At 41.4% G+C, this 16,602-nt stretch overlaps 2 protein-coding genes and 1 long non-coding RNA gene across 9 annotated transcripts; 2 read left to right on the top strand and 1 right to left on the bottom strand.

Moving 5' to 3' along the window:
• Positions 1-426: 426 nt before the first annotated feature.
• Dysf (neuronal PAS domain protein dysfusion) lies at positions 427-7,642 on the top strand. Of its 2 annotated transcripts, none has more exons than XM_076435189.1 (9): positions 427-568; positions 1,193-1,369; positions 3,478-3,539; positions 3,631-3,720; positions 3,812-3,988; positions 4,112-4,296; positions 4,370-4,476; positions 4,542-4,695; positions 4,974-7,642. In XM_076435189.1, exons 2-9 carry the CDS (start codon positions 1,321-1,323, stop codon positions 5,884-5,886), a joined length of 1,737 nt encoding a protein of 578 aa, XP_076291304.1. In that variant the 5' UTR covers positions 427-568; positions 1,193-1,320; the 3' UTR covers positions 5,887-7,642. The 2 variants fall into 2 exon arrangements, with proteins under 2 accessions (XP_076291304.1, XP_076291303.1); XM_076435188.1 differs by having other exon boundaries at positions 1,188-1,369.
• Positions 561-4,276, bottom strand: LOC143214322 (uncharacterized). Of its 4 annotated transcripts, XR_013010132.1 has the most exons (5): positions 4,140-4,276; positions 3,466-3,729; positions 1,265-2,762; positions 899-1,016; positions 561-823 (listed from the first exon to the last, which is right to left on the bottom strand). It is a non-coding gene; the product is annotated as an uncharacterized LOC143214322 (long non-coding RNA). The 4 variants fall into 4 exon arrangements; XR_013010133.1 differs by lacking the exon at positions 899-1,016; XR_013010134.1 differs by lacking the exons at positions 561-823; positions 899-1,016 and adding an exon at positions 1,032-1,180.
• Med1 (Mediator complex subunit 1) lies at positions 7,503-16,527 on the top strand. 3 transcript variants are annotated; one of them, XM_076435178.1, is made up of 9 exons: positions 7,560-7,642; positions 7,721-7,773; positions 7,895-8,040; positions 8,611-8,744; positions 8,820-8,958; positions 9,140-9,359; positions 9,448-9,673; positions 9,742-9,973; positions 10,048-16,527. In XM_076435178.1, the coding sequence occupies exons 3-9, from the start codon at positions 7,951-7,953 to the stop codon at positions 14,383-14,385; spliced, it is 5,379 nt and encodes a 1,792-aa protein (XP_076291293.1). In that variant the 5' UTR covers positions 7,560-7,642; positions 7,721-7,773; positions 7,895-7,950; the 3' UTR covers positions 14,386-16,527. The 3 variants fall into 3 exon arrangements, with proteins under 3 accessions (XP_076291290.1, XP_076291293.1, XP_076291291.1); XM_076435175.1 differs by lacking the exon at positions 7,721-7,773 and having other exon boundaries at positions 7,503-7,642; XM_076435176.1 differs by lacking the exons at positions 7,560-7,642; positions 7,721-7,773 and adding an exon at positions 7,778-7,817.
• Positions 16,528-16,602: the final 75 nt, after the last annotated feature.

The raw sequence follows: 16,602 nt of genomic DNA, 5'->3' as shown, positions 1-16,602 counted from the left end.
TATCCTCTGGTTCCCGGTGAGGGGACCAAAAGTCCTCGAGGCGGGACTCGGCGCAAATGATTCGGGCAAAACCGCATGTTATACAGGAAACGTAACCAGTAGCCGGTGGTGGTGGCGAGGATGGCGATGTCGACGGTGGTATAGGGACACGACTACTCGATCGTGACCGTGGTAGCAGTACGGGGTAAAGGAGCGAGAGCGAGCGAAAAAGTGGAGAAAGGGAAAATAAATGAGTGAGATAAATCGAGGGGGCGAAAGAGGCTCGGGAATACAAACAGCGAGAGAGGACGAGGGGGCTATCTGGCTGCTAGGGCACTGGAAGAGGACGGAAAGGGAGGCCAGGCCAACAGTGGTGGAGGCAACGGAGAAAAAGGGGGGCTGTGGAGGTGAGAAGGTAGGAGAACCAGCCTCCGCCAGTATCCACGTGTTCAGTGTAGTGGCGCGTTATGACCCGGATGTTAGATCGTAGCTGCAGTTTTGCGAGAACCTGCCGACCCGGATGTCTCGCTCGTCGTCTACAACTGATCCGCTACTAATGTCCTCCTGGTCACCGAAATATGTTCAATCGGTAAGTAATGATCGATCGTTGTTCAGCATTCATACGCGGCGGACCCCCTGCATCAGACATATCCACTGTCAATCGTAATTTCTACCCCTTTCGTTGGACCAATGTGACCGGACCGCTTGGTGGTGGCAGGCTAACTTGAAGAATCGGGACAGTTGACGCGCTACCAGTCGTCCTGGTCATGCTACCAGAGCATTTGCATCTTCCGATATTTTTTTTAATGGTCCCTAGTAATTCTACTTGGCCCTTAATTAATGGCTGAAAAAAATTACCATTGCTTTAGATTATATTGTGGTGGGTTACATTTTTATTTGATGATGAAACTTCATCCACCTTTTACTGTTGAGCGTCTCTGAGCCTCGTCCTTTTAGAATTGTCTTCCCAACGTTTCGCAAGCATCGCAGTTAGCTTCATCAGAGGTCAGAAGACACACTGACACTCTGGTACTATACTGTACAGTACAAGCGTTGTGAAAACAATCTCAAATGAACGTGGTTTAAAAACTTTGGTAGTGATTGCTCTTGAATTGAAATGATGCAGATTTTATGTTGCTTTTGATAAAAGTAGGTTTAGGTATTTTCGGTAGGTATAGTGTATCGGTAACATCCGCGTGTGCTTGAAGGATAGATGCGAGCAAGTCAACGAAAGGTGCCAGCAAACTTCGAAGGGACCTGATAAATGCCGAAATCGCCAACTTACGTGATTTACTGCCATTACCACCCTCGACCCGCCAGAGACTATCCCAGCTACAGCTTATGGCCTTGGTTTGCGTATTTCTTCGAAAAGCCAATTACTTTCAACAAGGTAAGCGCCACGAGATCATTATAATCGGAACGGGGGTGGTCTTTTGCAATTTTTAAACGAACATGTTCGAATCGTACTGGTAGCATTTTTGTCGCGAAGCTTCCCATCTTCCCGCGTTTTAAGTTCGTCTTCATCTTGTCGGTCATTTTAGCGTTGGGACACGGCGTCGGTCTTAAACGTTTCGCTTTCGTGTTGGATATAAATATTAATTTTTCTCCATTTTCAACGAAGAAAATCTTCATTTTCTTCTGTAAATCGCAACTTAAATTAAACAAATAAAACGTAAATTAAATCTTCTTTTCATCTTCTGTAAATCGCAACAACGTAGGAAGAATTTTCTTCTTCGAGAGCCTACAAATGGAATTTTTTAATATAAAGGCACAGCTATTGTGTGTATTATTTGTAGACAAAATTATCTGCATGCAAGACTAAGTAAACTGGTATGATTAAATCGTGTAATTAATTTAATTTACGTATACAAAGAATTCGAGATTTGACTGAACACAATATACGAACGCATTGAATATTGCTATCAAATTGCAAAATGGAATAGAAATATTCGAAAAATTGTACAGCATTGCTAACGAGTAGATAACATTTAAAACAGTGAGAATATTCATGGAATTTCAAAATGCCAATATATTATTCTCGATCTATTAAAACTGTTAACGGAAGAAAGAGCTTTCCGTTTGGTTTCTGGTTCTTACGATTGATGCAAAACATTTTCCACAAAGATCCGCGGTCTACTAACAACTTTCGATGTTGAAGTAATGTTAAAAGTTAATCTAAAAAAAAAGAAAAGGAAACAGTTAAACGTTGTGACGATAAAATTTTTCGCGACGGTAATATTAAACGGCGTTTTCGAGGATCAAAAACTTCGGGCATCTACGTTGTGCAAGCGTAGAGAGTAATATATAGGTAAAAGGTAGGGAGGTAGGTAAGGCAAGAAGGTAAGATCGGCGTACATTCAAACTCGGCGGAGTCTAAGCGCGAGTTCCGGGTGATCCGCTGACCTGTCGGCCTTTGCAACAACACTCTCACGCTCCTGTAACCCATACTCCCTCTGTATCGTCTCTCCGCTCTCGGTCGTTCTTTCTTTCTCTCCTACATACTCATTGTTTCACAGTATTCGATACTATAGTCCCGTGTAGCGCCGTTTGTAAACGTTGCCATGCTGCATTAGCATACGCTTCTTTTCCTCCTCCCTTTCTTGCTCATTTTTCCCCTTTCCACGTACCTTTTTCGTCGCTGGAGAACACGAAAATCCGCGACCGAGACGAATTTTTCACTGGTCCACCTTCGCATTGACCCTGATCGATTATGGTTCCTCGGTACCGATTTTATTCGGGGGCACGAACGCCTCGATATCGTTGCGAGCACGAGCAACCATACGCTGAAATTATAAACAGAATATTTCATATTTTACAGAGAAAAGCAAGTTCGAATAAAGAAATTTTTTGAAAATAGAATTGTCGGGTTTCTTACGCTGAATTTTATCGATTTAAATAGAGATCGTGAGATCTCTCTCTCTCGAAGTTTTTCGATTCATTTTATTAAAATGAAGAAAATATGAGGACACGAAAATTTGTATTTCTTTAAAGTTTATTCTGTGTTTTTCTTCTTTATTTTAATATTCTTTTTCGTGTCACACGTAAGATAAATGTTCGTAAAATTATTACTATCCAGATAAAAAAGAACTTATCAAGGAACTTATAGATGTTTATGAATAATAAAACGCACGATAATGATATATATCCGTACATATGATTTATTATCAATATTACTTTTATATTGCGCAAAATTTCAATTTTCATTGCGTATTATGTAAGGGAACCAAAAATCTTTAATCTTTACTGTCCAATTACGTATTATGTCCATCGATCCCAATCTAATCGATCCCAATTTAAAAGTAAAAAACATTTTATTGTTATGATGTATTTAATAAAAATTGGAAAATTTGCAAATTCTTATTTTCTAAAAACCATTGAATAAGTGGTTCATAATTATTATAGCTATATAACAAATAAATGTTAAAAATATTCGATTTACTTTACGACTTCATAAAATTTGTTTAAAATAATACGTATTTGTTTTACCTTTTGTTTCAGCCTTGAAAAACTGTCCATCCGATTCTACGAATATCCCGACTCCTAACATAGGATTTTCAAAAGTAATATTGTTTATCATCATATCGCATTGTATTATTGACCGTCGATTACTACGGTACAAATGTTGGCCATACAATGCATGCAATTTTTCAGGCCATGTCCGGATTTATAATGATGATGACCCAGCAAGGAAAACTATTGTATATATCAGAAAATGCAGCGGAATATCTTGGACATTCTATGGTAAAGTAGCTGTAAAGAAACATTAAAAAATTTTCTTTCATATTTCTGCGTCCAACAATACGATACTCTAATATTAAACAATGTGTTTTAGGAGGACCTGCTTATTCACGGGGACAGCGTTTATGACGTTATAGATAAGCAGGATCATATAGTTGTACAAAATCAATTATCTAGAAATAGCCCAATTCCAAGCGATAGAAGATTGTTCCTCTGTCGAATTAATGTATCCAGAAATTCTCGAAGGCAATTACGCTTTGGCGATCAAAAGGTACTTTCTGAATGCATAATCTATCTCTTACTGGCACAGCTTCTACTTACACTGTTTTTTTTTTAAAAACTGATCTTTATGTTCTTTACTTTTGCCTGCGTTGTTTTATTGTTATTTTTATAGGTAGTTCTTGTTGAAGGTCATTTCTTACCTTTCGTTCCTGTTTGCAACCGAAATGAGTTTGTTTTCCTTGCTTCATGTACGCCTGTTGTTTTACCAGAGACCAGAGAAAGTATTGTTCAAGGTGCAACAAATATTTTCACCACCATCCACTCTATGGATATGAAGTATCTCCATATCGATAAAACGTAATATCTTTCTGTAAGAAGAAGTAAGGATTGTATTAAAATATTTCTTGCTAAGAATACTTGTTGTTTGCAGTGCAGAAAGCCATTTAGAATATAGTCGTAACGAATTAGTGAATGTATCGTGGTACAATTTGTTACACTGGGATTCCATACGGACAGCATATTGCAAGCATCAAACTGGTACGTTTTCCCAGAATTTTCATTTAAAATTTTCGGGTTCGCCTCTACATTAATGACTGTTTCAGTTATTCAGTCTGATCAGGAACGGTCTGCAACTGCATTATTAAGATTGCAAAGTCGTTCTGGCCGATGGTTCTGGGTGCATTGCGTTTTGCAAGTGAAGGATACATCTGAGGAATGTCAACATCCCATTATCGTGTGTACAAATCAAGTTTTAAGGTACATTCCTGTAAAATAAATCAAATTGATAATGAATAGACTGCGGATGTTTATGCAATTTTCAATTTTTGTAGGCAAATAGTCTAGGTAGCAGTCTTTGTAGTTCTGAAATGAATAAAAATTGTGCTAAATTCTGTGGAATTTTATGCTCCAGCATTTTTTGAAAATTTTCAGAAGCTCTAAACGCATAAAGATCTAAAGTCTAATAATGAATACCTTTACTTTTGTAAATGTATCTCCGTAAAAAAAAGGATAACTAACAGAATGTGGTATTTCAGCGACAGGGAAGCAGAAGTGATGCGTTCAAGTTCATGGCTGTATCAGTATTCCTCTCAAACTAAGTTTACCTATACTATCTGCTCTGGAAATCAGAATCGTAGTACGCCATATGCTGTCGGTAGCCAAAACAATCAACAGCAAGACTATACTCGATCGTTACCTCACAATAACGATGCTCAGCATTCTCCTACAGTTAGAAATTCGGAGCAAGATCTACACGGTTCTACGAAGACACAGCTGGAAGAGTATACAGGAAGAAACACGCGTGAGGACGCAGAACCTGTGGACATGTCGATAAGCAGTAGCGAACATGAAAACAGAAATATACATGTGAACGTACAACATGGTCATTACGCGCTTGGTCAATTCACAGATAGGTACAAAGCGCACCACAAAAATTTAAGCGGATATCGTGCGAAATTTATCCAATGCCATGGTCAATATAATATGGATGCGTTGTCATCACCTAAATATTATATCACAGACTTAGATAAGGATTATTGTTGTAACGAAAGAAATATATCTCACAAAAGACTTCAAGGTAAGGCATTACCTGTAGTAACAATCGCTGGATCAACAGGTGATCCTTCTGAATTGACCATGGAACACTGGAACTCGAGTCCAGTATGGTCCGATACTTTACAAAGGGTACCTGACGTCGTTCATCAAGACCTTAGCCCACACGTCGCAACACCAACCACTCCGGTCGACACTCCAGATTCTGAACTACATTCAGAAACTCAAATTTTTAACTTTGATTGGACAGCTGAGCAGCACGTGCCCAATTTAAAGATCACTTTTCGTAGTTCGAATCAAGGGCCTAGGAAAGTCCAAGATGTTCAACCCATCACATTACAGTTACCACGTAAAAAGGGCCAATCTATGAGTGATTCTAAAGACTTTCCTAAATGAGACTGTGCGCTTGACGAATTGCTGTTTCATATTAGATAGGCAAATATTTTTTTAAAGTAGATATAACTAATAGTTTGGAGGTTTCAGTCTCTGAACAAAATAGAGAATAGGTGCTAGAGACTGAGTTCAGCTAGAAGCTGAATAAAAGGTATTTGTTATTTGGAAAGTTTGAATATTAAGCAAGATTGATTTCGAATGAATCGAAATTAGAGGCGTACGAAGTTCTCGAATATTCTTGGAAATCTTCTGGACGTTCTCGCACACCTCTAATTGAAATTGATCCATTATAACTAGTTCCTAACGCAATTATTGTAAAAAGACTTATTCTTACAATTTATTGGTATTATAAAATACTGTTCGATGCTTTCTTAATTATACTAAATCAAATTGTATTCTAATGAATTCTTGGTGGAAATGGATAAAATTGTTCTGTTTTTGTCGAATCGGTTTTTGTTGAAATTGTTTTAGTTAGAACAAAATATCATCAGTATTAACTAAAACTCATTTGTTGCCAACAGAGATTTGTGGGTGAAATGCCATAAGGTATTATAATAGTGTTACGATTAATAAATTGTACTTGTAGTAAAGGAACAGGAGTACCTAATTACTAGTATTAAAAAAAATATGTACTTTAATCTGTTTTTAAAGACTTGATTTTAAGAGAAATTTTAGAAAAATCAGTTTATTCGCTTTTTAGAAATGATTTCCGTGTAAAATTCAGTAATGATGGATATATCATTATAGGAGCAATTAGTTCTTCGACGATACGATTATTAATTATTAATTATGTTTATACATATTTGTGTAAGCTAGAGACAGTTCAATGCATTTGTTGAAAAAATGTTCGTGAATAAAGGAAAATGTTTGATTCATTAATCTGAATCATTAAATGCTGTTGTCGAATATTTTTTTTCACCCGTATACGAGGATCAATTTTAAAGACTGTGTACTAATTTATTTATTTTTCAATTTTTTATGTAGAATCTTCGCATCTATTAATTTTTAAAATTAACAAAACAGAATCGTAACAGTATCATGAAAAATACGTTATTTGAATTTTTCATCACCTACCGGTAAATCTTCGAAGCTTCAATGGATTGCAAGTGCAGACTTTAGATTGTTCGCAAAGGCATTTAAACAGAATTTCTTTAAACATGCATTTTTCGTTAAGTTGTGCACATTACATAATCATTTTGACAGTATATCTTTGATATTTTATCTACAAAACATAATGCTACATAAATACAACGAGTCACACGTGAAAAGCATATAAATAATTTTCGAACGCGGGTCATACAATAATTCAATGTAACTGTAGCGGTTACAAACATGGCTTATATTTCCGAAAAAACCTAACGAATAAGTTCGTTCTATTCTAAAATAAAATGTACAATTTTATTAAGTGAAAAGCGCAACAACTCATGAATATGTGCAAATATAATAGGGGGTGGAAAAGCGTATAACGCGTTACGGAATCCTACCCCCTCTTAAAACTCATGCTATGGACGTGATAACGCCTATACGTACAAGAAACGTATGGCTTTCAAGTATAGTTGCTGTATTTGTGCGTGAAGGTTAGGAGCAGTTGTACGATCAAACGTGGGTTAGGTGAAAATAACAGCTCCTGTCACAATGTAGTGTATAATAATGTTGTGATATTACGATAATAAACGTATATCGATATACGCGTGTATTTCAACATCCGTGTGATCCAACACAGAATACATGGATGTTGCGAACGGACAAAAGCCCCTTAGTGAGTGTAAATTATTATAATTAATTTCATACAAATTATACGTTCTTCCTTGTCTCTAACGTTCATTTTGATTATTAGAAAAAGAAGACTTGTACTGCGACGTATGCTTATGTTCTGTGTATACACATGATGTAAGATTATAGGATCATTATGTTCACGAAAAATTGTTCGAATTGTTTGTTGAAATTTTTCAGCTGTTTTATAATTTACTTTTGGAATTGTACTGATGTTCGTATAAATATTTTTATACAGGTGGGCAACCTCCTGCCACCAGTGTTTCAGGAGTGGATAAGGGAAAAGAATGGCAGATGGAATTGCTTATGGAGAAATTACGATCCAAGGCTTCCACGTTCAAGTCCTTGGTGGAAACTGCAAAAAATCTGCGTATGGCTATGCTGGTAAGTTGTGCGTAAGGTTACGGAGATAGCGGAGCGGCAAAGATCGAGAATAGCGAGGTAAACATTGTGGTAAAATCGAACCAATGTAATTTAAGAGGATAGTCTTGTTTCCAGGATTGCAAGGGTTCTCATTTCTTGATAATGCAATAATGGGGTTTTTCAGTAGTTGAAAGCGCTGGATAAAAGATCAATCTAGGCCACAGTTGCCCCCAAATTTCCTATTTTTACGCTTACAAGGCGTAATTTGCAGTATTTAGAAGCATAAAGCTGCACGTATATTCACTGTGCCTCTCAAGTTGTCTCCTGGCAGAATAATGCTAATTACGCATAGTAAACGTAGAAATAGGACTTTTGAGGGCAACTGCGGCCTACATTGATCTTTTATCTAGTGCTTTTGGTTACTGAAAAAACCCATCTACCCCCCTAAATGGGACTTGTGCAAGCCATTACCAAACTACAGTAGGTTCTCGTTCGTTGCACCCTCGATCAATTGCCTGCGCTTTAAATGACCCTTATAGCTACTGTACATCTAAAATCACATTTAACCAATTGTATTTATCACAATGCTAGGATAAGAGGTTTGCCATAGACAGTGCAGAAAAGAGCCAGCTGCAGAAATGTTTGGATACTTTGCAACATTCCATAAAAGTAACTTCCTTGCAGTCCATGGTGGAACGCTTGGAGAGTTTAACCAGACAATTGGGGTAAATATTGATTAATCAAGTATACTGTTAGAACAAGATCAAATAATTTCAATAATACTTGTGCCATGATTACAGCTTAAAATTTATGATGTCTGGTCCACCAGGTACAGAGTTGTTTATATCTTCAGATATGTTCTTTTTGGAAGTTCTTTTGGAACCGACAGGTGTAGTTAAAGATGTAAAGATTCATCATGAGGGAAAGAACGAACAGCAGGTATAAACTTTTCGTAAAAAAGAATCTGACTCTCATACACGTCTCAGAAATACTTGTACTGAAGATCATAGAATCATTTTGCAGAAAATAAGCAGATCTTCACCCTGAGGAATGTATGGGAGTTGATAACACCTTGGTTTGTATTAATGCTACATAACATGTGTTGATAATATATTTACAGAGCTGTGATGTGTTGGTATCTTGTTTGTCACGGGGAGACTTCCTTGATTTTACAGTACAATTAGAAGGTTTAGCATCGATATATCAATTAAATGCGGATAAAAAAGTAAAATGTAAAGCATTCAGTGCTTTACAGTCACTGGAGGCTGACTTGGGTATTTTAGCTCAATTGCAGACATTTATCAAAGAACCGTTTAATCTTGTTCATAAAAGTCCAGTTGGTTAGTTTTATGATTTAATGCCACTAATATTTACAAACCAACAACCGAATGTTATTGTTCAGATCTGTAGAATGATGTTCTCGTTTAGGGATCCTCGAACGAAGAAGAGGAGGTCATGCCATGAAACTTACATATTTTGTTTCTCCTTATGATTTAATAGACCAGGAGAATCGTACCTGTGATGCACTAAATTCAGAAATAGTTATTAAACGGAAGATTGGTCATTCCGTTACAGTTTGTATGGAAGGTTCCACTGCTCACAAGTTGCCTACATCTAGTATCATAACTGTAAATAGAAGTCCTACAGGAAAAAGGTTTGTAACCGGTCGAAAGTTCGGGATCTATTTGTAACTTCATTATCTAACCGATCAATTATTTTTAGTACTCCATCCTATGCTCCATTGACTGGTACAAATTCATCTGTATTACCTGCTTGCTTCGTATTGAAACTTGTTAAGAAAATGCCAATGTGTATGGAACTGTTACGTAGGATACAAAAGGTCACAGAACTCGAATGTGGAGATGTATCCGCTCCACATCCGTTGCTTAGTTTGATTATTCAACATGCCAGCGATGGCCAGCTAGATTGTCGGAACAACAGAGGACTTTATGTTGTACGTACATCGTTTAAGACCTCTGCTTCTTGAACATAAAGATTGCTTACTATCCTTTGTACGTTTCGTTGTAGACTTTACCGGACCAGCAGCACTGCTACTTCATGACAGAAAACAAAAACATGGAGGGCGTTTTAGTCTGCAGTATTTCCTTCACGCATCCAGCCCATGTTCCACAGATCTTGGTATACCTGCGACAGCAGGCGTTATTCAATACGTTGATCGCTAGTTGCGTCAGATCTATGGCTCGTCAAGATCCAGAACACGCGACTATATTTGAAGTGAGTGCTCTATCATGGCAACACATATCGGTAAGTTTGGAGCATCCTTTCGAGGAGACAATGGCGACGGCAGAATTGGATTTGACGGACATCTCCGCGTTGAAATGCAAATTGTACGGCATCAGCATTACGAATACGGAGAGAACGTCTGATCTAACTGGAAAGGTTCTGCAGAAGTGTTTAAGTATACCTTTGACAATGAGGATTCTCATGAAATCGTGGGAAAACCGTGACGCTTTGGGCCCAATGAACAATATGAACAGCGGAAACGGGAGCTACAACGTGACTCTCGGCTCCGGGAAAGATCAAAACAACCAAAACGGTTCTGGGATGCCGGATTTTACGAATGGTGAGCCGAAAATAAAGCAGGAGCCTGGTTTGAACAATGGGAACGGAACGATGGGGAGGCAACAGTCGTCGCAGCAACAGCAACAACAGCCGCAGCAGCAGCAGCAACAACAACAACAACAACAACAGCAGCAGCCTTTTTTAGATGCCGGAACGGAGAATAGTATCGGTTTTCCGTCATATTCCGGCCAATCCGATACCACTACTGCGATGCTGAATCCTTTGCAACTGGGAGCTTTGCTTGGTCAGGCAAAAAACCCTTTAGCCAATCCTATGAATGAGCGAACCAAGAAGACGCGTAAAAGAAAAACTGCAGACAGTATTTGGCGGAGTCCGAAAAGAAAAGGAGACGAAACCGCGGAGATACTGTTGGAGAGCTCCAGTTCGGATTCGACGCCATTGGGTACGCCAACCGGTGGCAGGGAGAACATGAACGAAACGAGGACGTCAACGCCGACCTCGGCGACAAGTTTAACCAGCGGTTTAGATTTTTCCAATTTGGACCCGACGGACATTCTGGGGACTGACAAGAGCTCTGATTACGATTTCGACAACGAGAGTGAGATTACGGAAGTCCACGACTTGCAGGACGTGGAAGAGTTGATCAAAAGAGACCGCAAGTCACGGAAAAGGGAAGAGAAAAAGAGTCCGATTATATTCGAAGATAACAAAAGTTTGGTGCCGCCATCAGTAAGTATTACACCAATTTCAAGCAGTAGTTTTGGTCAAACAACGAACTATAACACTGTACTTACGGGTATGGGTTTGGAAAGACGACCAGGTATTGAAATAATACCGATTGCGTCTTCGCCTCAGACTACTTTACCGAGTTCTATTACTATAACTCCAATAGCTGGACCAACGCAGTCTAAAAGTTTGACGGACGATCGTAGAGAGAGAAAGAGCTCGAAGGGAAAGTCGACGGAGGATAAAGGAAAAATGGAGAAAAGACGTAAGCGTAAGAGAGAGGACAGTCCTATGGGACCACCGCCGGATAAGATATCATCGAAGCAGGATCCATTGTCGAAACCGGTATCGGTCAGCATCAAACCGACCGAATCGCCGCCGAACTTGAGCTCTCGGCCATCATCGCCCGCGACGACACTAAGAAAATTTAGTCCGTCGCCGACGCATACCAGTCCACTCGCTCTCGTAGGTAAGTCCAGTCCTACCTTGAAACAATCAACAAACAAGCCAGTGCAAAGTCCAAAGCACTCTCCGGTCTATAGCAGTAGTCCCAAGCATACGGCAGTGCCTGCGAGCGTGAGCCCAAAGCATGGGACATCGTCGCCGAAGCATGGTAGCTCAGCGAGTACCGGTAAACCCAGCATGTCCGCGCTGAAATCCGCGGCAAATTCTCCTTCTAGTAAAACCACCGATTCTGGACAATCGAAGATAAAGTCTTCCTCGTCGTCCTCGAGCAAAGACTCCAACCGTGACAAGGAGAGAAAGACATCGTCGTTAACCTTCGGCGGATCGAGCGGCCACCAGAGTCCTAAGACAAAGTCCTCTAGCGGTAAGTTAAAACAACTGGAATTAATTCCTAGCGGGGAAACGCAGATAACCTTGCCGAACAGCGGCGGTAGCACGCCTCCTTCCGGTAGTTCGGAGCTGGGCAAGTCTGCAATCGCTCAGCAACAGGCGAGGAACAGGAAGGGTTCCCTGAGCGCCGTTATTGATAAATTGAAGAACGCTCAACATTGCACGGACGACAGTGGCAACGGCGGAACCAAGTCTACAACCGGTGGTAGTAGTAGCGGTAATTCGAGTGGTCAGAAAGAGAGAAGCATCGGAAGTTCGTCGGCCAAGGCTGCTGAGGGGAAGTGCGTCAGTAAAAACTCCTCGATAGAGTCGAAAAATCCTGGGGAGTACATGGTGAAGCACAGCTCTGACGGTATGAAAATAACAATCAATAAAACACGCACAAAAGACTCGAAGTCCGGTACAAACCTTAAACTGTCGTCGTCTTCCGCGTCCGTTGCAACTGGTGCGTCTTCGGGTTCGTCCACCTCGTCGACCTCGATGTCGGGAAATGGTTCGCCAAAAACGCACACCGGATTGAAGCCAGGAGTTACTTCTGGCCCTGCATCGAAGAAACCCGCGTCTCAGACTTCTCCGAAGTTGTCTGGATCCTCGTCTTCCGGTTCGGGTAGCAGCAGCGGTAGCAAAGCGACGCTACTAGGGCAGAAAATGTCGTCAGCTTTGAAGTCCATACCAGGGCCAAACTCTAGCAGCGGTAACGGTGCCGGAGGATTGAACGTTGGCGGTAGCGGTAGCGGTGGACTGCTTTCTAAGAACGTGATGTCCTCGAAGTCCTCCTCGAGCTGTCCAAAAACGACCAGTTCAGGCGTGACGGATCTCAGTCGGAACCGCGACAAATCCCGATTGTCAAAGTCCGGCGAGAAAAGTTTGTTTCCGTCGAAAAGCATCGGTGATACCAGAAAATCGAGCCCCTCTGGTCTACGGGAGGAAAGCGAGAGCGAAAGAGCGTTCAAGCTTCTCGCTGCTCACGCCACTATGTCGAACCTATCGAGTCTACCTAATCTGCCGCCGCAGTTGGTTGTGGAGGGGCTGATGAAGCAACTAGATACCAAATTCCAAATACCCAAACTATCAGCTCGAGTCAACGCCGAATCCGCCGACAAGAAGACCGAGAAGCTTTCCATGCTTCCCGACGCGGGCAAGACCTTGGACAACATAGCAACGAAGCAAGCTACGGAGCCAGGTAAACTGCAAACGATATCGAACACGTCGTCGACCACTGCCAAAACGGTGCCGGACGATCAGTCGACCCAGAGCAGGCGAGACCATGTACAAACGAAGCCCGACAATCTCTCCATGACAAGCGCAGCCTCGGTAATGTCCATGAATCTCAGTTCCGATAACCCCAGCAATCTCCTGCTTCCTCCTCTACCGAGTAACAGTTCACACGATCTGGACATTCCTACAAACCTCTCGATGCAATCGACCGAGAACGAGTCGCGCGATTCGTGCAAGGAGCCGTCGATGAGTAGAAGCAACACCCAGTTTCTGAGTAGTAGTATAAACTCCACGAGCAGCGGCAAGGACGACGCCGCTGGAAGTGGGTCGGTGATGGCCGTTCTACCAAAAGGTACAGATGCACCCTCTACCAGCAAACCTGTGTATTCTACGATGATGGCGACGGGCACGATAGCGAGCGGGAACGGGACGAGCGCTTCGAGCTCCGGCAACGGGAACTCTGAGAGCTTGAACCTGAGTATCAAACCGGTGGACGCGAATCTGACGAAGTACAAGTCGGAAGAGAAGAAGCAACCGCAGCCGGCGCAACCGCCCCAGCCTCCCCAGCAACAGCAACAATCGCAGCAACAGCCACAACCGCAACAGCAACCGCAGCAGCAAGTACCGTCTTCCGGAGGCCCTTCGAGCACCTCGTCGCTGGGAACCGCGGCGTCTTCGGAGAGCTCGTCGAACACGATGAAGCCAGCTGGCACGGAGCTACCGCCGACGACTTCTCAGGAAGCTGCAGAGATGTTGTTGGACTTCTCCACGCCGAAGGACGTGGCTAAGAGCTTAAACTTCACCAGCATTCCGGAGAGGGCGATGACGCAGGCGGCCTCCGTGCGAAGGAACACACCACCACCACCGCCTCCTGCCTTCCCGGCTAGTCCTTCCGTGAGCGTGCACATCGTAAAGAGTCCCGCACCCTCGCCAAGGGTCATCCCACCTTCGCCCCACTCCGCCTCGCCGTGCATCACCGACGACGAGCTGATGGACGAGGCGCTGGTGGGAATGGGCAAATGAAGGTTACTGAAACTCTAGATTTAATTTTATCCGCGAATCACGCAAGCGTCGCACAGGACGCAGGGTGTCCTGCTGGATCGGCGAGTTAATACTACCTTCGATCAGTTATTCGAATCGATTAATCAATGAATTTCGATAGGACGCCCTGTACATTGTTCAGACTTCGCGATTCTTCCGAGATGTCTTACCGAATAAGTGTTGTTTGCGTCCTCGTACGCGAACATTGAGACAGTGCAATCTTCCCGTACGCAGAGAAAGACGGTTCCATTGTAACGCTCGTTTGCAGTGACGGATATAGAATATTTTAGCGCCACAGTGTATCAAAGCGACTTCTCATAAATTATTTCTGGTTTTCCTGTGAACGGTGGAGTTCGAAGATAAACGGATTGCATATCTAATAAATGTTCAGGCGCATATTTCCATTTAGCAATATACGAATAAGAGTTTTCAGGAATATCGATGTTTTCGCAATAATCGGGATTCTATTGCTAAGTTTGATAGTGAATCGTGAAATCATTGCAGAGGAGATTGTTTTCGGTTACTTATTGAAGCTTTAGGGATTGTTTAATGTAAAAAAATTAAGGAGTCTCGTTCCTTGTTGGATTGTACAAACAGATTCAAAGTACAAACTTAGTGGTTAATAGAACTTGAAGATAGAACTTGGTAATTTCTTGAAACGTTCGCATAATTTTGTTATTTTACTGGACAGCGGATTGTATGCATTTATGACAGAAATGAATAGATGCAATTTGAGACAGCAAAAATATTAGAAGAATTCGGACATATGTACTACTACATATACTATTTTCAACCTATTGGACACATTAAGAAAGGAAATGAATTTCTATCTCTTATTTTTATGCAAAATAAAGAATTATCGTATCTTCCATTCGCTCTTTCGAGTTCTATTAACCGCTAACAATATTACTACTGCCGTTCAAAGTGGAAAAAATTCGATAGCGATCGTAAGGCAACGGGTTAAATTCTGATCACTATAATACACCGTAGCCCTTGTGTTCCTCGCGTGATTGTGTTTAGACAAGAGGCAGAATTGTCGACAGAATAGGGGAGCTTTGATAGGTGAAAACACGTCGCAACGAAAATGTTGAGCTTACTGGAACGGGGTGGTTGTTTTTCTTCGACGCAAACGATATTTCTCTCGAGGCGTTAAAGCTCGCTGTGGAAACGCGAGCGAGAAAATAGCGAGAAGATCGTGAACGGTGGTTGCTAAGTAACAAGTAAATATGAGACGAATTTGCAAAGACGGAGCTTTAATCCTTCGCACTTTAATCCACGCAGCTTAGTCCCGGGGGATTAAGCAACGAGAAAAACTGAACGGAACATTTCTTTTTCGCCTTGTTTACCTTTCCATACAATCAATTGTAAAACTTATTTATTGACTGAGCGGGAAAGGGGTGAATTTAACAAATACGCACAATCTGACTATGGCTGTTTTATATTACCATTATGGTTCCTGTGTTCCAGTAATCAATAAAAAAATAAAGCAGTAGATTTTTTATTGACAGAATTGATAGTGGATTTCAGAAGCTGTTACGAAGATTGAATACTCTCATCAATTTTACTTATGGAATTTTAATTTCGCTGACGAAGGATCGAAGCTCCGTTTTTGCTGAGGCGAGCGTGTCATTGTACAAATTAGGCGAAAAATGTTTCGGTTGAGGGGATGAATGAAGTATAACGAAGTCGGCGAGAGACGGGACCGTGGATTGGTCGTGTCTGTTGCCTATTCGTGATGTTAGAAGCAGAATTGAACGATTGCCGTCGCGGCACACGACGTATGCTTAGTTTCCACGTGTGACTGTGTATTCCCCAATGAGAATTGTATGTATTTTTCAAGCGGGAGTGCCGTACAGTAGACAATACCTTGCCTCGAACGGAGAGTGTAATAAGAGTACGATTTTTCCGAAGGGAATTGTCCGGTGCTCTCGGCGAGGAGGAGAATACGGTTTATTTTTTCAATACCCAGGAACGTGTACATAGGGAGGAAGGAAGGGGGACGTGTTTACGCTGGTAAACGGTGCTGTAACAAAACAAAACGACGAGACGATGAAGGATATATCGCGGAGGTACCCCTTGGTTCTGTCTCTTCCGATTATTTATTTCGCGCTTGCACACTTTCTCTCTCTCTCTATCTCTCTCTCTTTCTCTGAAGTCGAGCTACGAAATCTGCCAGACGCGTGTAAAAAGAGATTAAAC

This window comes from Lasioglossum baleicum, chromosome 12, assembly GCF_051020765.1.
Source record: "Lasioglossum baleicum chromosome 12, iyLasBale1, whole genome shotgun sequence".
In the NCBI taxonomy this organism is placed as follows: domain Eukaryota; kingdom Metazoa; phylum Arthropoda; class Insecta; order Hymenoptera; family Halictidae; genus Lasioglossum; species Lasioglossum baleicum.
Note: the sequence above shows the minus strand (reverse complement) of the source record. Positions and strands in the feature narration are given on the sequence as shown.

Excerpts from the sequence above, each read along its gene's own strand:
- Dysf (XM_076435188.1), top strand. Across the intron at positions 3,540-3,630 it reads CTAACATAGGATTTTCAAAA|GCCATGTCCGGATTTATAAT; the intron begins GTAATATTGTTT and ends GCAATTTTTCAG. Across the intron at positions 4,477-4,541 it reads ATATTGCAAGCATCAAACTG|TTATTCAGTCTGATCAGGAA; the intron begins GTACGTTTTCCC and ends TGACTGTTTCAG.
- Med1 (XM_076435175.1), top strand. The coding sequence starts at position 7,612 with ATGGATGTTGCGAACGGACAAAAGCCCCTTA. Across the intron at positions 8,745-8,819 it reads AGTTTAACCAGACAATTGGG|CTTAAAATTTATGATGTCTG; the intron begins GTAAATATTGAT and ends CCATGATTACAG. Across the intron at positions 9,974-10,047 it reads ACAACAGAGGACTTTATGTT|ACTTTACCGGACCAGCAGCA; the intron begins GTACGTACATCG and ends GTTTCGTTGTAG.